The sequence below is a fragment of the Paralichthys olivaceus genome, chromosome 10, assembly GCF_024713975.1.
Source record: "Paralichthys olivaceus isolate ysfri-2021 chromosome 10, ASM2471397v2, whole genome shotgun sequence".
Classification (NCBI taxonomy): domain Eukaryota; kingdom Metazoa; phylum Chordata; class Actinopteri; order Pleuronectiformes; family Paralichthyidae; genus Paralichthys; species Paralichthys olivaceus.
In genome coordinates this window covers 21,555,642-21,579,545 of record NC_091102.1, presented here as the reverse complement: position 1 = coordinate 21,579,545, position 23,904 = coordinate 21,555,642, and the positions used below count along the sequence as shown (strand labels likewise).

Below are 23,904 nucleotides of genomic sequence, written 5' to 3'. Positions count from 1 at the left end.
CGATGGGATGATGCCATACTGATGCCCGGCTGAGCAATATACAACAGTGAAGTAGATAATAACAGGGTCAAGGACTACTCTAAACATAGCATATTTCATTGTTCGAACAAAAAAACAAATCTTCATTTGACTGTACATTTTATAAACATATCTATTGCATGTTCTAGATGAGGGATCCCTCCTCTGTTGCTTTTTCCCTCCGAGGAACATTTGTGAACTGTGATATTGGGCTACATTAATATAAGACTTGACTTGAAATGCATGTCAAATAAAACTATAACACAACAATTAGAATGGGAACTACACATGTGCTTTATCTTTATAACAGGGTTACTGTGTAGAAAGAAGAAACATAAACATGACTGACACATACAACGATCAGCCACAACAGTTAACTGCTTTTACTTCCTGACTAATTGATTGGTGTATATTGTGTTCTGATAGGGTTCATTCTGAGCCATCGGTAATTTAAAAACTGACTTTGTAGTTAGAGGTATTGTCCATGGCTTTCTGGCTTGAGTCAGTCAGTGAAGTAAAGTAAAAAAAATGCTTCTAGCTTAGATTATATACCTGTCAAGTAAAATAAAGCACATGCCATCTGTAGACAGAGTAAACAGTAACAGTGTTATTGGGATAAGCTGTTATACCTCCATACGAGCAGAAAGTGAAGGACTGGAGAAGACGTATAATAACCAATCACAACAAGACCATGAGCATGAGTGTAGGAGAGATGCTGTCACCTCTGTGATAGGTAACTCTGCATTTCTGAGATATCCCTTCTCGTGTCGACTAATGAGCTCTATTTTTGAGGGAGGCGTAAGCGAGGAAAGATGACTGACTTGCCCCGGGGCCTGCACAGTAAACATCATCACAGATTGTTCTCTACTTGTTTTATATTCTCATTATATTCTTTGTTAAAGTCCCACTGACATTGTTCAGTATGACGGCATATAAAAATAGAAAGCAAGCGCGACGTGTTGCTCGGTGCTTTCTGTCATTGCTACAGCGCGTTCAGTGCATCACCGCAGCAAATTTCATGTATATGTAAACTTGGCAATAAACCAGATTCTGATCCTTCATGGATATGACAAAACTTTGATTAGGCCAATGTGTGCAATTCTACATTTGTGTTGTTTTTTTCCACAGATGGGTCAAATCAATCCCACTGTCAGACTCTATGTGGTCACTCTAGATGGCAGCTCCCTAACGACTGAACTGAGACCCCCTGACAGTTTTGAAAAGAGGTACACATGAAAGTCAATTTGGATAATAATATGTTATTTTTATATTCTCAATGATTTCCATCGATGTGTTTTTACTAGTGAGTACTACATCACCATGGTGAAGTGGGTGACTAAGGAGAGGCTAAGTGTGCGTTGGATGAATCGAGCTCAAAACATGTCAATTCTCTCACTGTGTGATGTCACCACAGCTGACTGCACTAAGGTGAGAAACTCTCTGTTGACAACGCTTCTTCTTCTAAAATCACCAGTTAATATACAGAGGTTCTATGAATTAACTTGATCTTTCCAACGCAGAAACATGTGAGGACATCAGAGAAGTGGCTTGATCGCCAGGTGAGTGTTTCACTCCAGAGGCTTTTGCAGGACCAATTAATTTTAAATGAAATTAAGGATTGGATTCAGGCTGATTTCAAATAATGGACTCACAAAAAACATTGTAAGGAAAGGTAAATGTGCAAAAATGGTTTGGGCATTTTAAATAGTTTAGGATTCAGCCTTTTGTCTGAATAAACTTTGTTTGAATTGTCCCTAGTCATAACCGACTTGAGGTTCCATTGAGTTTTTGAAGTGAAATAAGCCCGAAGGAAACATTATCATGAATTTCAGTGGTCAAACAAATAGTGAATATAAGTGTGTTGATTGAACTAGTGCAGATGGAATTGACATTAAACTGAATTTATTTAACGAGGCTTTATTTTTTTCATTTAAAATTCCAGTTCAGTCATTGCACACGATGTGTGGTGTTCTAAAAGAATTTTTTTAAAAAAGAGAAAATGTCAAAAAGTGTTCAGTGTCATTGTTTCTCCTTTCTCAGAATGAGGAGCCAGTATTTTCCAGAGACTGCACAACAGTTTTCATCACTATGCCTTTAAAACAAGGCGACCGCGGGACATTCAACCATATCACCCTGATCTCCAACCAAGTAAAACATGACATACTTGATGAAATAACCACTTTGACTTGGGCGCTTTCAATGCTGTGTTTCTGTCTTGTCTACAGTCAGGCCCTTCCACTCATTCATAATGCTTATGATGTAATCTGGAAGTCTCATCATTATGAATTTTATTTCCTGAAACACCTGAGAATTAAAAACATGTTTCTCTTCATCAAGTTAAGGAGAGTGTTGTACAATAGATGCAGTGAGATGAATTTAGTGTTATAGTTTTAAATTCAAAGAGAGTGCCAGGTAAAAAAAAAAAAACACCAGTGTGCCCTTTTACGAGCATGTAGGGCATGTGAGGTCATGTTGACACGACTTCTCTACTCACTGGTGGTGTGTTCTTTCATTCACTTCTCAGTCTGAGGATCAAGAGGTCAACCTCCGCCACCTCACCTCAGGAAGCTGGGAAGTCTCTTTAATTCTGGCCTTTGACGAGACCACCAACTCAGTGTGAGTGACTGACCATATATTAAATATATATATATATGTGTGTGTGTGTGTGTGTATAAACAATATGAACTAACAGGTTGACGTTATATTTTCCAGTTATTTCCTAAGCACAGAGGGTGGATCAGCACAGCGACAATTGTACAGGTACCATATGAATTTAATTTCAATACAGAAGTAAAGAAAGCACCATGATTCATTAAAAGACAGTGTGATGGTGATGATGATAGGAAATACACGTACCTACCTCCTCGCTCTCAGACTTGACGGTGAGCTAAGGTCAGAATAAAGACTGTGAACATGGAGAAACAGGTTTGCTCTGTCCAAAGGGAACAAGATCCACCCACCAGCACCTCTGAAGCCAGACGTCTTCCCTACACAGACCTCCACAAAAGTCTCTTTTTTCCACATATGCAGTGGACTCCATGCCACATGTAAACCTTACATGCTGATGTGTAAACCACTGCAGTGTCCCCTTTATCTTGTGGGCGTCAGAGGTTCTGGTAGGCAGATTATGTAGCTGTTACTCTGGCTAAAGGTTTTCCCCTTTTTCCCAACTTTTTTAGGATACATGCACGACAGTGGTATGAATCTGTGACTCCCCAAAATAACAAATATTCTTTTTTCTCAAAATAAATATTTTAATTAATTTCCCTATAAAGCTCCCCACATACATCCACAAAATGTTTGTATCTGAAGAAGGGAGCTTTTTTTAATCAGTTTTAGCCAAATTACAACATATATGTTTTTTATTTAACTACCTTGATTTGCTGTTTCTAAAGAGAAGATGCACTGTAGTGTTAATGCAAATTAATTACTATTTTTGCCTTTTCTTTGGCAGATTTATTTATTTTTTAGTTTCTTTTGCTTGCAAGCCAGAAACAATGTGCCTGTATCTCAAATGATGTAAAACCACTCCTGCTGCCTGCTGACATCTTTGTGTCTCCCACCAAACAGGGTCTCCACTGTGGATCCAGTCCGTAAAGAATGCCTCACCTGCTCCCTCTTCAAATCAAAGTGCACCTACTATGACGCTGCTCTCAGCCCTGACTACCGCCATGTTCTCCTCAACTGTAGAGGTAACGCCCCATGGCCGACGTCAGGTTCCCTGAGATGATGTAACATGTTTAACTACTGAGGTAACCCCAAATGTTAAAGAGCTGCATGTGCTTGGAGTTTGCTGTTGCTCCAGACACCATTTTGACTCTAAAATGAATCCTGTGATTATCATTGCAGCAATAATGTTTAGTTTTCACAGTTTCATTAGTATTTCTCATGTATTGCAAGATTACAGACGACAACCAAAGACTGCTGCACACAGAAATATGTACTGAACTATTTGTTTTAATGTGGAAGTCTATCTTACTTACATGCAAAGTGTCACATCTGAGTATACAAATGACATACATGCAACATAAAAATGTCGGTGCCTTTATTTCTCATAAACTAGACTACTGCAATTAGTTTTTCTCTGCTACACTTGTTTTAAAACACTTTGCCAATCAGACAATCAAATATCCAATAAAGTTGTATTGGCTGATCTCAACTTCTTTTCCACAGGTCCTGGAATACCCCAATCATCTCTTCACAAACTAAACGATATGAACAGTAAGTACACTGGCAAACTGACCCAGTTTAATATGTAGATTTACACACTTACACTTTATTGCATCAAGCATATTTCAATATTCTGTTAGGGTATAAGCTTAATTTTTCTTTTTAGTTTGAGTGCATGAATCGATCAACTAATATTTAGAGATGAAGTCACTAAAATGTGGTAATTAATACAACATTCCTTGAGGGAAATTAACAGTGGACACATGGATGCATTAAAGAGGGAAGCATTTGAAGAGAGTGTCAGGGAACAGTAAGATTAACCATCATACAGATAGTGATTCATTCTCTATCATATCACAACATCTCTGACCTTGATGTGGTCAAATTTCAAACGATGATTTGTTACGGTTTCCTGATACATGTGATAATGTCAGTTATATACAAAGGTAGATTTTTTATATAACTTAATTATTATTTACAATGTCTTTTAACAGAGTACAAGATTTTTGAAAGGAACACAGTATTAAAACATGCACTGGTGAACAGGACAATACCAAAGTGGGAAAGAAGAATTGTACAAATCAACAACTTTGGTAAGACATATCATTTTTTGGGGTTTTTGTTGTTCACTAGCTTGTCTGTAACAGAGGTTCCCAAAATGTTTAGTACCCCCACCCTTCAAAATACGAGACCTTCATCTATCCCTGGAGGCAGTAGATTTGTCAGGGGATGAGGTCGGATGCCGTCCCCTTGAGCCAAACTGACCAAAAAACCATATGTGCACATGCTGTTTCCTGTAGTGCCGTAAACATACCTGCTGGAGCTGATGATAGGGGACAAAAAAGGAGAAACATTTTCTATTGTTTTTATTACATTTTCAAAATACCCTCCCATTCCCCAGGATCTTAGAAGTGCAGATGTTTATGAATCTGTGGAAATCAACTTATTTAAGAAGGCTGCACTTGTGTGAGTGTGAGTCTCATTTTTATCCGGATAAGATCAGATTTATTTTGATCATATCTACTCAGGATCCTTATCATACACATGCATACCTGTAGAAAGATCATTAGAAACCTTATTATCTGTATACACTGTATTTTTATCACCACTATATCTTCTTTCTTTAGGAGGATTATACTGTAGCGGGGAAATCAGGTTTCTCTAGTCCCCTTGGTAGATGAACTGGGTTTTCTCATTTACATTATGTTATACAAATCCAAACTGTAAGCTGTATAAATTAAGTGGATGATCGTTTCCAGCATAATGCTGCTCATCATAAACACAACTGAGTGAGCAGGTGCAGAGCTTTTTGAAGTGATTATGAAACAGACCTAGAATCCATAATGCAATATAGTTTTAATTAGAGTGGATGGATCGCCATATGGTTTATTTTCTCTGATCTGTGTTCACTGTTTGAGACAGTGGGACAAATGTTTAAGGCCCAGAAACACAGTCAGATAAATGTAAATGGAACAGCAGGTGTACTTTTCACAAGAACCACTGTGTTTATTTTGAGTGCAGAACGTATTTTCTTGGAGTCTGTCAGTTCTGAATCATCAGAGGTCAGAGCGCACACAGAGCAGTGGTCAAAGGACACTAGACTTGGCAGAGCAGCTTAACTGCATCTTGACACTTGTTTAAAAGACTTCATCTTGAATCTTAAACGCCTTTAGTAAGTGATATACCCACTTACTTTTGTCCTGACATCGTTGCCCTGCATGTTTCACACCACTTAACACCTCCAGCAAGGATCCCAAGACTCAACTACATATTACTGTGAATCACTCACATTATAAGAGAAAGAAGAGAAAAAATGGCAGGCAGTAAGCATCTCGGTTCACTCTTGGAGTATGTGAAGTGAAAGCATTCAAACTGAAGACCTGAGGAAAAGCACATGTTGCGTCACCTCTACTGTCTGAAACTCTTGAATCATGACTGACAACGCCCCCGTGTTGACCCGACCTGACTGTGAAGTGTGTGGAGCTTTATTGTACATCAAGGTTGGATATTCCTGCCGTGCATAGCAGAATACTCATCATCAGCATTAACTTCACATCACTCTGGACTGAATGTCAAGCTGTGAGACAGAATCGTGTGCAGCATGAGATATTAGCTTGGAGGATAAATGACAGCATGTGTCTCTTGTTGTCAGCACTTCGTCTGGAGTTACTCGTCCCTGTAGATTTGGATGTAACAAAGGAGTACCCACTTTTATTGGTTCTGTAAGTAGCTTCAAATACATTTTTCATTGGTAGAAGCACTTTTGAATGACATTTGCTGTGTCACATGTTCCATTTAGATCTGGGCAATATTAATCAACTTATCATACCCTTTCACAGTGACAGCGCCCCCGGTGGTCAGGCGGTGAGTGAGCGCTTCTCTCTCGGCTGGGAATCTGTGCTGGTCAGCTCAGACAAAGTCATCGTTGCTCGTCTGGACGGCCGAGGCAGCGGCTTCCAGGGCCAGAGGATTCTCCACGAGGTTCACCACAGACTAGGGAGTGTTGATGTCCAGGACCAGGTCACAGTTCTGGAGTAAGTGATTTTATCTGAATATGATTCAGTGGATTCTGGACCAGGTTAAGAAACTGATTTACAGTTAGCATCTTTTGAATTCCTTTTTTTTAATCATATTGTTCTTCTAATACTGTATATAGTGTTGCTGGAAGTTTATTTGCAGTGTGTTCTTGTACTGATGTACATTATTATTGCTTTATTCAATGATATTCATGATCACAATTTAGTTCAGATGCTAGGAAAGATTTTACCAACTAAATAGTAGCAGTGAATAATTTATTTTAAAGTGAATTTTTTCCGATTTGCAGGCCTCCGGATCCCACGCATGTGTTATTGTAATGTGATTCCTTTTTCCAAAGCTAGATCTATAAAAGATTAATACAATTAGTTAAACACTCAGCAATTACAGTAACAGACCACTAATTTGACACTTCTGGGATCTGCTTGTTTACCATCTAAGCGATGATTCACACAGTGCAGGAGGCTGTGTTGGTGGTGACGTGTTGTTTAACATACCAATAACAAAATGCTAAAATGCAGGACAAGAGTTTGCTGAATGGTTTGCATTTATTTTTTTAGTCTTGATGACCACTCAAAGCTCTTTGGAGTACAGTTTGACATTCACACACACATTCATACAGTGCATCTATTAGCAGCACTTTTTGTTCTATGAGGGGCAATTTGGGGTTCAGCATCTTGCCCAAGGACACTTTGGTATGCAGATGGGGAAGACTGGGGATTGAGCTGCTGACCTTTTGGTCGGAGGACGACCACTCCACCGCTCAGCCACAGCCGCCCAATCATTGAGTCAATCATGAGGTAAACAGTAGAATTTATGTAACAAGGATTCACCTGGAACCATATTCAAGCGTGTGATTTGCTGGAGCTCTATGTGACCACACCCCCGACAGTCCACTCTTTTCAGATGAGATTGTTATGGCTGCAATTTTCAGGCCGTGGTCCGATCACGACCATGACTGTATGAAAGGATGGTTATTAGCAACCTCAGTCTGCGACGTGTCAGCTCAGAATAGAAGATTTTGAGTATGTTTTGGATGTGGTTTGGTTTTTAGTAGTAGAGTAGTTTCATTTGGTTTTGCTTTCATGTACCAAGGTTGTAACTCATTATATTCATTTGTTTTAAACAGCATCCACCCATCCTCTTCCCCTCCTTTGATTAAAGTATTTGTTTGTATTTAATTATTCCAGTTGATTTGATTTTAGCTGGTTTAATGTTTCTTGTCTAACCCTTGTGATGTCTCTGGTAATACAAGTTCTAAAACAGAGAAAGCATTGATTTCTGATCACTGTGTAAAGTAGCTCTAATTTCCCAGGCATCTGATCAGGCTACCTTATATTGATGGCAACAGAGTTGGAGTTTATGGAAAGGTAATGTACAGCACCCCCCCCCACTGCATCTTATAAATAATGACATCAAATTGTATTAGTTTCTCAAATTGCAGTCATAATCTTTTTTTTTTTTCAGGCGTATGGAGGCTTCTTGTCCTCCCTCCTGCTGCTTTCCCACAGCTCCATGTTCAAGTGCGGCATCGCTGTGGCTCCTATAACAAACTGGAGACTCTGCGGTAAGAGTCACACACCAATGTAATCTGTGAATCATCCATGGTATTTTCTTTCTTTGTCTGTCACAATGTCCAATGGTAAAGCAGAGAAGTAGCACTGACAAACATAACAAATGTTATCATGAATAAACAGTGTAATAAAACAGCAATGTTGACATTACTCACAACATCTCCCTGTGGACTGTTTTCCTTTTCATCCTAACAAAGGATCGGCCTTCACTGAGAAATACTTTGGCTCTCCACTGAAAGAGGATCACAAATACCAGGTATGATGGAAGCCATTTAGGATTTTGAAGGTTTTCTGGAGTCATCTGGAACTCGTTAGACAAGATCAGCATGAACTGTTCAGGTTAAGGAAACAGCTAGAACTCAATAGGTTAATGCTCCTGACCTCGCACATGAATGTTGACACTGCTGGAATTCAAAGTAGACTCATGTATAACAGTTTATTATGGCTGTAAGATGTGTGACGTTCCCTGGTTTAAGCCCAGGGGTTGAGGGGAGTAACAGTATAAATAACCCAGGGAATGAGAATCATGGCAACTTATGAATTAACAAAAGAGCAATTTATCAATAAACTGAAAACAACTTTCTAAAAAAGAAAGAGACACTGACAAACAGCAGTAACAATTAAACCCACCACAACCTAACAGAAAGTAAATGGTCACGCTAGCAACGACAGCACGAAAGAAAGAAAGAAACACACACACACACACACACACACACACACACACACACACACACACACAGTGGCCTTGATTGGTGATTGTGCCCAGTCTTGCACACTCACACTGCAGCTACAGGGAAAAAGGGAGGCAGCCGAATGGACACTGGGGAGAGAGGGCTGAGAGAAAACACAACACAGCATGTAACAGATGTAAATGTGAAGAATGAACCTATTTTATTTGCACAAATGCAACGTTCAGCACAAAGCAATATGTTCTGAGTCGGCCCTGTTTCCAAGACAATGTGCTGTTCATTCACACAGCATGAGGCAAACTGGGATACCATGTACAAAATGAAGTTGGGTGGGGTGAAATCTTGAAATGTAGACCGTAGTGATCAATGTGTCCTCTCAGCCTGTCACGTCTCATGTCCGATGCCTCTGAAACAACTTGTCAATCACAGCGAGCCACGTGAAAAACGTCTCCACCAGACAGTAACAGGTTACTAGCGTGAGGACCGTGCAGAGTGGTTGAGTTCATGTTTGTGGAGAGTCCAATCACTTCACTCCTCTGGTAATGCCAGTGTGACTTTGCAACACAGCCATCTGAATACAGTTAAATGCTGTTTCACAGCAACATGACATCTTATTACATACATGTTATTAGTACATGCTGATGTGTTTTCCACAAAAGCTCAATCTTACACCTGTTTAAACCTGACAACATATTTAGCAGCTTAAACCAGGCCACCTTCAGGATCTGAATCTATTTCACATACATACATTTGGAAAATGGTTCTGTGTTTGGGTCAGTCTCTCACACATTTTTTATTGACAGCAGGCTGCATTCCATATAGGTGTGCCAGCTTTAGGGCCCAAGTTGTGCACTTGCTAGCTCATTGGCTTACTGAGACAGTCAAATGGAAGTGAGCCACTGCTGATTAATTACATCCATGCCTATTCTGTAATGCGTCAAAATGTCCGCTTTGAAATAGTCTATTGCAACAACAAAGCTTCTCATTATAGCACAAGAATACAAAGATTTGCACCTTTGACTTGACTCTTCTCCATAGCAATGGTGAGTGTGGCTTATGGATATTCGGTATATGTTTTCTTAGAAACTATGGTGAAGTTTAAATCAATAGAGATGCCTGCATTCCTTTCTCCGTGAACACTGACGATGCCATCCAAAGACAACAGACACAGTTCAGAGGCTCTCAGCCAAAACTTTCACAACACTTCACTTTGCACTGCCTCATTTAACATTAACAGTTGTTTGCATCATTCCTCCACCTGATTGCTGTGTCTACTGCACTTTTCACAAAATGCCATAGAAACAGTTAAAGCTCAGGAATGCCATCCTGTGCAATCAGTCCAAACAAATTGAAGTGAGAGCCCATTATGGTGTTTTATTTTTCTTTTAGCACTGATTTCCTCTTTTTAGTTATGATACATCGGGTGAAGCTGTTGAACCTGATCCTGAATTTCCTTTTTCTCACTTCATTCTTTGTTAATTTCCTACTGAGCTTCCAACATAAGCTCACAAACTCCTGAAGTGTGGTGGAAATAAACATTATCACTCAGCTCCATGTTCAAATTGCTGCTGTTCTCGAGTGTGGTGGGTAATTTTACTGCTTATTCTCCGGAACAGATTTCCTCTCTGCTCAACAACGTCACAGTCCTGAGTCCACTGAACTTTCTCATTATACACGGCACGGCAGATGGTGAGTATATCGCTACGACACAGATGTGAAGATATACTGTATACTAGGATTCATTGGCAGGATAAGCATTAACCAAAGCAGGGTTGGGCTTTTGATCTTGACTCAGGTCTGAAGTTAACCTGTGGAAATAATAACAGAAGCATAATATCAATGATACTATGGCTCAGCAGCCCGTCTGAAAAATGATGCCACGTGCAATTTGCTGATTAAACAGCAGAAAAAAAAGAGCTTCTATATGGGAGTAAGGGTCTCCTGTGGAATTCGGTGTTTCAGTGACTGATCAGACAATGTAACAGACATTGCATTACAATCTCTACAGTGTTCTGAACAGCATTCTTTGCTCAGCTGTTGTCTGGATCACATGGAGTCCAGCCTGTTGGGTGTGGACCTGGCCAGGACCAGCACAGTGACTGTACTGTGCTGACTGTAACACATGGAGGTGGGAGTGTGCTTATACAAGGCTGCATGAGTGCAGATGGTGCTGAGGAGATATCATTTACATATAAATAAAAAAAAGATAAACATAAATATTCAAGTTTTTGATTAGGAAAACAGTAAAAGCTTTGCCCTGAACAAGTCCGTCTCCTGTCTCGAATCCAATGGAAAACCTTAGAGCAACAAAACCCCTCTGGCAAAGAGCAGCTGAAAACTATCCTCAGAAGAATGGACTCAAGACTCGTCTCATCAGTGTCCAGAAGGATCAAATGGGTCATTGAAATTAGAGGCAGACGTACAAAATATAATAAAATGGTGAGTGGAATCTCAGTAATTGAATCAGTCAAACATTTCTGTCTTTCTTAATTGGTTTAATTTTTCTGGAGCAGCTGTATCAAATGTGCAGGACTCATAATTATTTAACATCATGTGGTGTTAACCAGTTAACCTGTTTATTATGACCTTGATTGGAGACCACCTGAGATCAATTCAATTGACTGGACATGGTTTTAAAGGACACATGTGTCTATGTAAGGTCTCACTGCTGATCATGCATAGCAGAGTAGAAAACCTTGGATAGAGCTCAGGCACAGAATTGTGTCCAGGCACAGCTCTAGGGAAGGCTATAAAGATTCAATTCTTGCTGAGTTGAGGGGTCACTGGAGGAAAATGGCCTCCTCCAAGCCCTCAGGGACAACTGCCTTGAAAAGGAGATGACAAAAACCAAATGGTCACTCTGACTGAGTTTCAGACATCCTGTGTAGAGATAGAGGAAACCTACAGAAGGACCTAAATGCAGGTGGAGTCTAAACCAGAAGTAAAAGCATCTGAAAATGAAAGAGTCACCTGAGCTGAATTTCAAGTGTCACAGTAAAGAGTCTGAATACTTCACTCATGAAAATATTTTTGTATAAAACACAGTTTGACTTTTGATATGGATACTGTGTAAATACATGAGTGAAACAATTCATTTAAAGATTCTTAGCATAAAGCTGCAATATAACACAATGCGATTAGAAATTAAAAGGGTCTGAATACATTCTGAATTTAACATATTTATTTTCCTATTGGTCTTAGACATTGTCTTTGACTTGTTTGACATATTAAGAAACATACATGACAAAGTGTATTAAAACAACTCATATGCATTTTTCTGGGCATGTTTTGATACTACAATTGATTTTCATGAGATTACAGAGACGGTGTAATGTTGTATCAGACCATGATGAATCCAGTGTAATCATCTCCCCTCTTTCAGCCACTGTTCATTTCCAACATTCTGCTGAGTTGGTCAAACTACTGGCTGCGTCCAATGTTAACTACACTCTCCAGGTGAGTGCTGCCTCTTCTAAAGTCTAACCAAGAGTTTCCTCATGATACCTTTCTTAGTAAACTGCTGACAGCAACTTAAAATAAAAAAAAACAGCCAAGAGAAGAGCTGAGCCTGTTGCTGCAGATGACTTGTTCCATGACAAAGCTGATTTTATATTAGGTACTAGACTGGTGTGCCTGTCAGGTTCACCACCATCAAATAACCCTTACAAATATGTCAATATATTGAGATTTGTGTATTCATTAGTTAGTTCATTAAACTACATCAGCTGACTGATTGTGGGAGGGTCTCAGGACAATAATAGGAGATAGTCTTTGTGAATTTCTCTAAAAGCTAGTTAGGATTAAGTTTTTTTCCCTTAGATTGAGTCTATTTGGAAAAGAACTACCAACAAGTATTGAGTATGTGTATCAGAGATCTGCACTATAGAGCTCAAAAAGAATCCCCATGAAAATACACAATGAAGTTTATTTTACTCAAACCTACACTCAAGCCATTATAAATATTCACAAGCCCATTGAATCTGGGACTGAAAATAGTCCCTAACAAGTGCATGTTTTCCTTCTGTCTGAGTCACATCTGCTAAAAGCCACAGTGACTGTTTTAAGACATTAATGATCTTTAATAAAAAAGTGTCTCAGGGCACACAGCATGTCAGAAAATGGGTTTTGACTTTTTTACAGCATTTGTTGACAATAAGAAAATCAAAGATTGCCAGCTTTATCCTTCTAACTTGAATTTCCTATGTGCTTGTGCTTTAAGGAATCGAAATGAACCACCGTTTGTGTTTGATCAAACACATTCTACGTGAAGAACAAAATATAAAGTCACACTTTTCATCATCTGTTGCCCTAGATCTTCCCTGACGAAGGACACAACATGGCATCTGTCAAGAGCCAACACTACATGCTAAACTCCGTGCTCACGTTCTTCAGGCACTGCCTTCAAGAGGAAGAGGTTTCTGTCCCGCAGACATCCAAAGAAGATGACTAGCCCGTAGAGCCTCCTGTGGCGCGGCGGTTATGTGAGGAGTAGAGTGACTGCTGTGATGAGCCGCCAACGAGAGGCTGAAGGGCTGCTCTCTGTAAAAGTGCTCCCAGAAATAAGTAGCATTTTATTCGCTTGCATGGGGATTCCAGGGTTATGAAGTTAAGTAATTGAAAGGATTGTAGTATTGCTGTTATCTAATGCTTCAGATTATAATGATTAAATGTAATATTTGTAACATGTACTGAGTACAAATGTCAGGGTATCAAAGAAACTTGTATTTTTACATTCAAGAGTATAATTTTTCGCTGACTACTTTAATCTACTGTGACTATTTCTATGTAGCCTACTGAGGAAAAAAAGTTCACTTAATACCAAATCTTTGAGATCATCTCACCAAACAGTTTTTGCAGGTGCCTTTACCTCATCACAGTCATTATTTCCACAGCCAACACAGTGTTCACCCATATAATGTCTCGTCATATAATAAATATCATCAGCTCTGAGGATCACCAGAGCGTACACATCTTCAGCAGTGCTTTACTTTCCTGCTTAAATCAGACTTAAAACAATTACCATATGGTTTGAGTCACATTCAGTTTGAAAAAAAAACTATTCTTGGAGACTTTAGCCATTTGGACTGGATTTGTGTCTCAAGGAAGGACGGGGTATTTTCACATTTACACCTGTGTTAGTTATTGATCTTAATCCTGTCTGGAGCATGTGTGTATATGTTTTCTTTATCCTCACTGCAGTATTAATGACAGCCACAATTGCCTACTTTTCCCTGTGAATTTGATGTAACAATCTCACATCAGTCCCTTCAGGAGCTTTACTTTTCTTCACAATAGAAGTTGTTTGTCCTCCTGTTTTTTCCCCCCTTTTTTATCAGCTCAGTGTAACTTAACTTAGGTCAATTATGTTTTTGTTAGTCTGACCTAGTCACATTTTAACAAACTGGCACAGTTAAAGAATGCTCGAATAAACTATTAGCATTTCATATTTGCAATGTACCCATGGATGGACAAACAACTGTGACTGGATTATTTTTAATACTGAAGAAAACGTAAAACTAATTTTTTGCAACGTCTGGGTCTCTTTCCTGTGATTCATAAGCGGAACACGATCATCAGAGATAGTGATATCCTCCAGGAGTGTAACTCACAATGGTTGTTTCAAATAACAATTTCAAGACAGAATGAAGGAATACATTGTTTGTCTCAAATTCACCACACAAAGTATCATAACCCCACATCTCTCCTGCTACTTCCCTTTATTATGAACTCTTGTTGTTTCAAATATATTATTGAAGTTATTAGATCAAACATAGATGAAAATAAGACATATGTGCTGGATTTGATCACATATGTCCTACAAGTATGTACTTCATGGATGTGAAATGGTAGTTGTTGAACTGTTAGATGACTCATGCTCATTTCTATACTTTATGTTCACTGAAGATTAATTTTTTGCAATAACATGTATTCTTCTGAGTGTTTTAACCGGCTGAATTCCATTCCTGTTAATATGTAGGGTTTAAAAGACTAAAATGTGAAAGTGTTTCAAATGGAATTAGGAAATGGGGAAATGTGTAATAATACTTGTCTCTGCTGTACAGTGGTTCACAGCCAGACTCCTGTTATACAGTTTATCATCATATCCTTTATATGATCACAGATCATTCTCTGACCATGACCCTCTGCTGCTTACACTTCTGCATGACATTCACATACCTGGTAAAAGCGGAAATAAATGGTTGTAATAACGGCCTCTCATGTGTTTGTTGCATTGTTTGCTGATGTGCTCAACGAAGCAATGCAACCAGGGATTCACTCTGAACCACATCTGATGCCATTCAGGATTTTAAAAGTGCAGCACCACCAGTGACTCACAGGACCTCGAGGCAGCAGCAGGGACAGATGTTATCTAGCAGCTGCTTTCACATCTAATCTGCACGGTGACATCATGAGGTAATTGTTGAAAAGATATGAAAGAGCTAAATGAGACAATCAATATCAGTGTCATAAATACAGAGCTGATGTGAAGTCATGATTGGCCTATATCATAAAGATTTGTGGGAGTTGTGCTGAATGTGTAACTATACATTCACCTATAATAGAAATCTATGTAACCAAAAAAATGTAATTGCCACCAGAGCTGAGATAAAATGAAATCAAACCTGCCAGCCTGATTGAAAAGTTGTAAACAGTTAGTGTCCTTTTCTAATACTAAACTCCCTCTGGCACCATAAACTGTCCTTTCTACATTTCTCTGTCTGTACAACTTAGATTTTACAGCCAAGCCTGTTGACACTCAAATTCTTGAATTATGACCTGAGATGTGTTTTTTGAGGTCACGGTAACTTGTGAACTTTGACCGCCATAATCGAATCAGCTCATCCTGAGGTGGAATTCAACATTTTAAGAAATTCCTTCAAGGCGTGACTGAAATATCAAATTGTAAGAATGGGACAGATCATTATGCCTGCGGCTACGGCTGTCAAACACATTACAATGACGCCTGGAGCCCCTCACCACAGGGCCTCTCTTTCTGCTACAGCTGTAATGAAGCTCTGAGGGCAACATCCATTGCGTCTGACTCCACAGGTCTTTCTTTGGCCTTGTCACAGTCAAATTTCTGATTCCATCTCATCTTTTTTTAAATATACAGGTACTGTTTGCTTCACCATCACTAGGGATATGGATTGTCACTAGGCAGATGGATTGTTTTGGTGCCCTTAGCTATTCCTTTAAGTGACATATTTACCCTGCTGGGATGTGTTAGGGTTTCTGACAGTTGACTACAACTGTCAGTACTCAGAATAATGCATTAAGTAAGATATCGCACACATTTGGCTTCAGGTTGATTTAGTCTTTATGTATATGGGATTATATATAAAAAGTACTACTATGTTTTTGATATTTAGTTAGAACAAGAAAAAAGTGTGGCTTATGTTTTGCACCACAAAGTGACTTGAATTACCTGGAAGAATTCCTGATCAAGACCAACATTAGTCTGTGTGATCTCATCAGGTTTGGTTAATTGGCTTCATGTCAGTTCAGGGCACTATGAATGAAAAGTTGCATTTTGACCAGCATCAGCACATTTAGTGAGGTTGATCAATGCACATTTACATTTCAGAAATAAATAGTTAAAGAAATAAATTATAATTTCACATTTCTTAAAATAATAGTGCCAGTGTGACCATTAAAAAAGGTGTGACCATTCCTCCAGTGAATCTGCCATGACAAACACATGTGTATATACCATATGTTCATAGACTATATATATGATATATATTCATATATCCATATATATTACTAAAGTGACCTATGACTCACTCACACTACAATGCAATGTGATTCAACACAATATGATATATCATGATACACTGCAGAAATGTGATGCTGATGCAAACACTTAGTTATTATTTCTTGGACTTCTAAAAACACAACTATAGGACATTGGATTTAAAGCAATTCAACAGAACATGGAGCTCTTCTCCCTCCTCGACAGTCTCTGACTCACCCAGACCATACTGGGAGACTTGACAGAAATTGACCACTAACTGCAGTGATGAGAGAACACAGGAACCAGTTTAAATATTCAATCACCGGTTACAAAGAATTGTTCGGTTTTCTGAACGAAAATGGGGCTGAGTAGAGCGCTTACCTCAGTCAAGGCCAAACAACCCTGCACGGTTGTCTAGTTCTTAGAAATATAAAAGGAATAAAAAAGTGGTCTGTCAACCTCAGTTTTTTTATCATTAGAGAAAGTGATAAAACAATCCTGAATTCACCCCTTAATCCACTTCCACACCATGAGTTAACAGGTTCATCCTGCCACCAGAAACTCCACCTCCACTAGAAAAGTGAAAATGTGTAGTTTTTGTGTAATCCTGCTCACAAACAGTAATAATAAAGCCACAGGGCCTGTACTAATATTTGTATGTACATGTAACAGATTTTATCAACTGTCCTTTTTTGATCAGGGCAGGAACACAGTGACTGTCTATGCCAGTGCACTACAGCAGCCCAGATGTTCTCAATTTGTTCAGGGTCGGGTGTACTTCTTTTCCTTTATGAGTATGCAAGTTGAGGAATGGCTGTGTGTTATGAACTATAGACTTTCTGTATTATCTATATTCAAAAGCACGGTCTATCATTATGAAAGAATTGTTCTGTCCTCACAAGGCCTCTACTCTGATGACCCTGGTTCAACAGAAACCACCCGAAAGGGAAATAATAAGTTATAAAGCGGTCGACTTCAGAGCCTGTATTCTACTATGTGGGGAATTTTAACAGTCTTTCAAGAGACAGAAATCTGAGAGCAGAAGTTTGGCAATAGCATGAAGCAACCGGAGCATGAGAAGGACTCAAAACTGCAGGAAATTTGTGCTGCAACAATTTATCTGAGTGCAGACAAACAAAGTTTCAGACAGGAGCATATCAGAGAGGATTTTGAAGAAAAAAGGACAAAATCACAAATGATTCCTGAGATGGGTTTAGTCTCAAACATTGTGTTCCCTCAAAACACTGATTAAAGAGTCTCTGTCCTTCAGCAGACTTAACATCTGCTTGGACATTCAGGCCAGTGAGTGCAGCCACTGATTAATGCACACAGACACACAAAGTTAAGGCAGTGATCACTCTAAACAAGCGGACCATGCCGTCTACATCATTAATGTAGGGGTCCCGAGGCCATGAAAGACTGCCTCGTCTCCTTAATGCGACTCCTGTGATGAACAAAACAACAACAAATGAAAGATTAAATTGAAGCGTTAAGACGATTGAATTATTCATCTTCTCAAACAATCGATCCTGCGAACAAACGTAGCTGATTTGATTTTTTTGTAACGTGTGCCTTACACATCAGCATGCCTCATTGTTTTTCATTGTTTCTTTTTATTCATAATCATCACTATAGGACAATCACAATAATCCCAAAACCTCAGCCTATCCCTTTCCCTTTTAAAACAGCAAAAAGAACAAGAAGCTTTACAAAATCCATCCTAAAAATCAACAGCTGAAAGGAAAAACAGAAAAAAAACATACAAGACATCAAGGTCAAATCAATCCATCCCCATAGACTAAACTTCCTATGAGATCTGACATCTCAAAAATATATTTATGTACACACTCTGCTGTATTGTACTATACAAAATGTGGCAACACTTGACACATTCCCTGTAGACATGCAAACACCTTACTGACACTGTAAATGTATCCATCTTAGTACAGCCATTGTCCCCTTTTTATTTTTTTTCCCTTGAACTAAAAGTATCCAAAACTCCAGAAAAGGTCTTTTGACTTAAGGAAAGCTCTTAAATCTGGTGGAGATGTATTGAAAAGTGGTCTCTCGCAGCGTCAACGAGATTCCACCACTCGATTTAAACAATAGGCCAATGGCATATTAAGATGGAGGACTTTTGCAGTGTGGCAAATATCAAATATCCATTATCTTCATATAGAATTCCTAACTTATTCATGACCAAACAGCTGACATAGTTCAGATACTAAACTGCAATGCTGTGTCTCGAGGACCTGAGTTGACATAGGTTTATATGACACTGCTAATGACTACCAATGCCAGCAAGAACATTACAGTATGATGAACCTCATAAGGCATTGTACATGTCTACACATACCCCTGTACAATAAAATGAGACCTATAAAGACTGGTTCTGTTTAGGATGGACCATGGCAGAGGGTTTCAGCAGGAAATTGCACTTATTCAGGATCGACTCAATTGTGGTGAACTTGTGTGATGCAACATTTTTGTGGATGATTGGAGCATTTCCTTGTGCAACACAACACAACAACCAAAGGAGAGGTGAGATCGGAAGTGCAGATCTGTGTTCTTTTCTTCCCAAGTGTTACCACAAAGCAGACTAACATGGCAAAATGAGTAAAAGGAGGGAAGAGGGGGGGGAAAAAGAACCATGCACTTTCTTAAGTGTGGATGACTACAGCCCGGAGAGCCTGCACAAGATGGAGGCAGTCTTCCATGTGCTTTGCCGAGAAATGGAGCATCCCAAAAGTGAAATGATTTAATGCTAGAGGGCTGTTCCTGTCTCAAGTCCCGGCAATACAAGTGTCACTGTTGTGTCCTCCAGTTATCTTTTCAGCACATTTACACACAGTCGAACACATACACACAGGCACACATGCACGCACACACGCACACACACACACACACACACACTTGAGAGCAACAGAAGCTCTAACCCAGTGTCCATGTCCAGCTAAACACTTGGTCCAAATGTGAAAAGCCTTAACGGACTTTAGTAAAATTCTGTCAAGCTGTGCCAAAGGTCGAACCCTTGTAACCTCCAGTCTACTCCTCCTCCTCGTCTTCCTCGTCAGGCAGTGGTAGTACCTCCTCCTTCAGACACTCCCTGTAGAAGCTGGTCAGTGTGGCATAGAGGTGATGGCGGCTCTGCTGAGACAGGAAGTGACCCTCATCTGGGTAGATCTGGTGGATAAAAAGGTGAGTAAATTATAAGATTTATTATTATTAGAGATTTGTATAAAGCACCCGTCATGATGGAAATGCTTTGACATGACTTTTACAACCCACTGTGCACTGCCTGCTCAGCAACTAAAAGGATGGGAGAGACCAAAGCGAAGCTAAAAGAGACGTAAATACCACCTGACAGTTTGACGTTCAGTAAGAAATTTGATAGAGCAGCTTCATTTGGTGATAATATTTCATAAAAAAATAAAAAAATAAATGCAATACAAGGGGTGATTGATAAGTATTTTTTGTTAATGCACAGGATTTCACTCTAATAATAACTCATGTGGTTCTGAGCTATCTCACGGTAGCAACACCAGCAGGGTGCCCCTACAGAGTGGTGAAGAAGTGGGCTACTGTCGATGACCCCTGTTCACTTCCTGAAGGTTCAAGATGCCGACTTCTACAAAGAAGGGTGGTCCACAACCGCTGGACTATGTAGGCTTTAACTCCTTGTGTTGTTGCCATTCACCTCTCAATCACTCCGCATCAAGTAGCTAATATCCACAGCCTGTGGTTATGCTTGCTGCTTTACACAGTACACATGCAGTAGTTTATTGTCCTGTCTGTCTCTAGAGATATTTCTAAATGGATTGTAAATGAAAATGTCATCCAAGAAAAATTAAAAAAAATATCTCTCATAATACAAACTTCAAATAACAAGTAAAAAGGTATTTTTAATATACTTATTATAATATGCCAATAGGTGGTGGGTTCAGGGCCACAGCTCCAACAGTTCAATGACATCTGCAGATAATGGCCATTTGGAACATTTTCTTTTGAAATCATCATTTGATAATGTCCCGACATCACAGCAGCAGTGTTTGCCAATATTGATTGCACAGCTCTGATAGAGACTTTGGGCTCATTCAATACATTTTGATACTTTTAGGCAATTCCAAAAAATATTATTTTCACAATATGTTTCAGTGGCATCATATAAAATGTGCATATGCATCATTGTCACTTCTCGTGCAGTGCAGCTCGGGTTGCTGTGTCTGCGAAACACACCTGCATTGAGTAGTTTGCTCCAACTTTCACAAGGTTTTTGACGAGCTCGGCAGTGTGCTGAAAGTGGATGTTGGCTGCAGATAAAGAAACACAAGATGTCAGCAAAATTCAGCCTGAGTCCTCAGCAGGAAAAAGAGAAGACAATCCAAATATGGAGATACCTCTCAACTAATTGGACATGCATGGTTCAGCAGCACAGGTTTTCTTTTTCTTCTGAAAACCCCAGCTTCAATTTATATAACCCACTTTTCCTTTTATCTTTTGATTGGAAATCATTTGCCCCATTACCTTCAGGGATTGTGTGCTTCTTTGTTCTCAGCAGTGATGCACCATGGATACAGTATTTTAATTCTGTCACAATTTGGTGTCTCTTACCATCTGCTGTGCCATGCACCAGCATCAGTGTCTGCTCCCTAAGTGCTTGGATGTTCTGTAGCACGCTGGAAAACTGCAAGGAAATCAGAAATAGCAGGAGAATGATACAACAGGCATTGGAAAAGCTATACAGAGATACAGAGTGTCATCAAATGAGCAGCACAGACATACATTTACATTAAAACCTGATGCAGACAAAGACCCGCACACACAATTATTCAAATTGAGATTTTTGACTGATACTTTCTATTGACATTATTTTCTGTGCTTTCACATTTTCCACAAATGGTGAAGAAAGGGTGTAAAATGCAATTTGCAGACGAAAAAGGCAAAGCAGTGGTTCAGTGAAACCAGCGAATTGGGGACAGATTTTCTTGTTTGGTTGTTAACGATGCAATTGCAGAACCCAGTTTTGTTTTTCCTCACTGCCTCTTTCCTATCACTGTGCAAAACACCTCTCTGATAGCTGCACACCTTCGCCTGTGCAGGAGGCCTGAGAGAGCCTGGCAGCCCCTCTTTTTGCAGCAGCTCATAAAAAAAAGCCTGCATGTGATCTGACACACCAGTGCACACAGTTACCAGAGAGAGATGAGTGACGAAATCCTACAGAGCAGGAGAATACAAAAACACAAGAAAAGGCAAAACATGGGTGCCTCTGACTTTGATAGCAGCAACATTCAGTAACTGCGGGAGCTTAACTGTAGGTGTGTCAGTGATGTTACGCTTTCAAAGATCAACAGCACACAAGCGTGGGGAGGCAGTAAACACGCACCTGGTATCTGCTGTCATCCCGTAATGGCATGCCAAGGTATCTCTCAGAGAACGCTGATGCTGTGCAAATGAGAAGTGATACATTTTAAACAGTGTGACCACGGTCGACAGAGCTTCAGCTGCAGCTAAGTACCTAAAAAGTGGGTTTCTTGTCATCGTAAGCCCAGATGAGATGTTTTCAGTGCGGTGGAAATAACACGTATAGGTGAAAGAGTCCTCTGTGTCATCTTGAGATGTAAAGGATGTTGTCTGCTATGGTCTGTAGACATGGTTTTGTATTACTAAAAGCCTGATTCTCCTCACAGTCAACACTTTCTGTCAGAGCTAAACAGATTCGTTACAGGAAAACACATCAAAAAGACATCTTTATTCTCTGCCTCCACACAAACATTGTATGAATTTTTATACCTGATGTTTTACTTCTACATGACATGACAGACGTAAATAATGAAGTAGACATATTGACTCTTCGGGACATCAGATCAACATAGTGCCGGGTTTATGGGGGAACTCTGTACTCACCGTAGAGTTTCCAGTCCGTCACTGGTGACATTGCACATGAGCATTTGAAGATGCTGTCAGTAGACTTGAGCATCATTAAAGTTATGTAGGCTCCATAACCCTGAGAAAACAAACACACACATTAACTGCTATTTTCATTAAATGTAAAAACAAATGATGATTAAATCACAGGGGTCTTTCACTGATAATAACAAAATAACCGCTTTTAGACACTTTTTGAAGAATGTCTGTGAAACTCTAATAATGACAGACTGAAAAAAAAGCAACTTGTCAGAAGGGAAAAACTATAAATTTGTGGAAGATAATAATTTCTGTTCAACAGAGGCAATGTAATATGCATATGGCAGACACTGCAGATTGATTGATTGCATCTGAGGTTTAAAGTTTTATGTGTTACTGTTAAAAATGTAACAGTGACAGCTCATAATGTCTAGCTAACTTTTCCATAAACCTTGGTCCCGATCATCAGCTCTGCTTCTATGTGAGTGCCTTGAGATAATGCAGATTATGATATGGTGCTATACAAATAAAATCGAATTGAGCTACTTTAGCTAAAATACTGACAATTAGCTTCACCTGATTTGTCACATTGACTTTAGTTGGAGGGGGTCATTTAATGTTGCATCTAATAATAGAAGAACGCTGCTTCACCTTTCCAAACACTGCTATCCGTGTCCGATCAATATATGGAAATTTCATCATGTATCTGAAAAGACAAAAAAACAAAAACATACATGAGGTTCTTTTTAAAAATATTTTCATAAGATATCAAACCCACCTGCTTATCAGATTACTCCAGCTGCCTTTTTTTAAACTTCTTATTAAATATTTCCTTCATCTATTGAGTTCACGATAATACAATGATGCATTCATTTGTTATTCTTCTGTTTTCTTGTGTATATTTGAAGAGAACAGTTCCTTCAGCCCCTTACATCTGGTTGTAGTATGCAGCCCAATTCCATCAATATGCATTTATCAGGATGTTGTTGAAGGAAAATCTTTGATAATAGTCAACACTACATTAATAGGTGCTTTAAAATGACCACTAGATTGTGTGATGTAATCAAAAGTTCTAGAGCAGCTTCATGGACCGAGAGGTGGGATAGTTTTCTGAACAATTCATGTGGATCCCTCTCTTACATGCTTTTATGTCTGGAATGCAGCAGTCATTTCTAATCTTTACAAGACTATGTTTAAGTGAAGGATGTCTTTTAATTGGTCAACATTTGAGATACATTTACAAGTGTGATGAAGTTGAATAAAACAAATGTGTCAACAT

General features: G+C 39.2%; 2 protein-coding genes across 4 annotated transcripts in view; one reads left to right on the top strand and one right to left on the bottom strand.

Annotated features, from left to right (window-relative positions):
* Positions 1–15,199, top strand: part of LOC109637343 (inactive dipeptidyl peptidase 10-like) — a 105,464-nt gene extending 90,265 nt beyond the window's left edge. For both annotated transcript variants that reach the window (XM_069533123.1, XM_069533122.1), the window contains 17 exons: positions 1,147–1,244; positions 1,323–1,446; positions 1,539–1,577; positions 2,059–2,166; positions 2,543–2,634; positions 2,731–2,778; positions 3,589–3,710; positions 4,192–4,239; positions 4,683–4,781; positions 6,341–6,410; positions 6,528–6,722; positions 8,039–8,093; positions 8,191–8,290; positions 8,495–8,553; positions 10,603–10,675; positions 12,369–12,442; positions 13,299–15,199. In XM_069533123.1, coding sequence (XP_069389224.1) covers positions 1,147–1,244; positions 1,323–1,446; positions 1,539–1,577; positions 2,059–2,166; positions 2,543–2,634; positions 2,731–2,778; positions 3,589–3,710; positions 4,192–4,239; positions 4,683–4,781; positions 6,341–6,410; positions 6,528–6,722; positions 8,039–8,093; positions 8,191–8,290; positions 8,495–8,553; positions 10,603–10,675; positions 12,369–12,442; positions 13,299–13,436 — 1,542 coding nt within the window. In that variant the 3' untranslated portion in view covers positions 13,437–15,199. The remainder of the gene's footprint in view (positions 1–1,146; positions 1,245–1,322; positions 1,447–1,538; positions 1,578–2,058; positions 2,167–2,542; positions 2,635–2,730; positions 2,779–3,588; positions 3,711–4,191; positions 4,240–4,682; positions 4,782–6,340; positions 6,411–6,527; positions 6,723–8,038; positions 8,094–8,190; positions 8,291–8,494; positions 8,554–10,602; positions 10,676–12,368; positions 12,443–13,298) is intronic.
* A 3,482-nt stretch (positions 15,200–18,681) lies between these two features.
* Positions 18,682–23,904, bottom strand: part of LOC109637320 (inactive dipeptidyl peptidase 10) — a 186,003-nt gene continuing 180,780 nt past the window's right edge. For both annotated transcript variants that reach the window (XM_069533120.1, XM_069533121.1), the window contains exons 21-26: positions 23,277–23,331; positions 22,626–22,725; positions 22,105–22,163; positions 21,333–21,405; positions 20,958–21,031; positions 18,682–19,904 (exon numbers count right to left, since the gene is read on the bottom strand). In XM_069533120.1, coding sequence (XP_069389221.1) covers positions 19,767–19,904; positions 20,958–21,031; positions 21,333–21,405; positions 22,105–22,163; positions 22,626–22,725; positions 23,277–23,331 — 499 coding nt within the window. In that variant the 3' untranslated portion in view covers positions 18,682–19,766. The remainder of the gene's footprint in view (positions 19,905–20,957; positions 21,032–21,332; positions 21,406–22,104; positions 22,164–22,625; positions 22,726–23,276; positions 23,332–23,904) is intronic.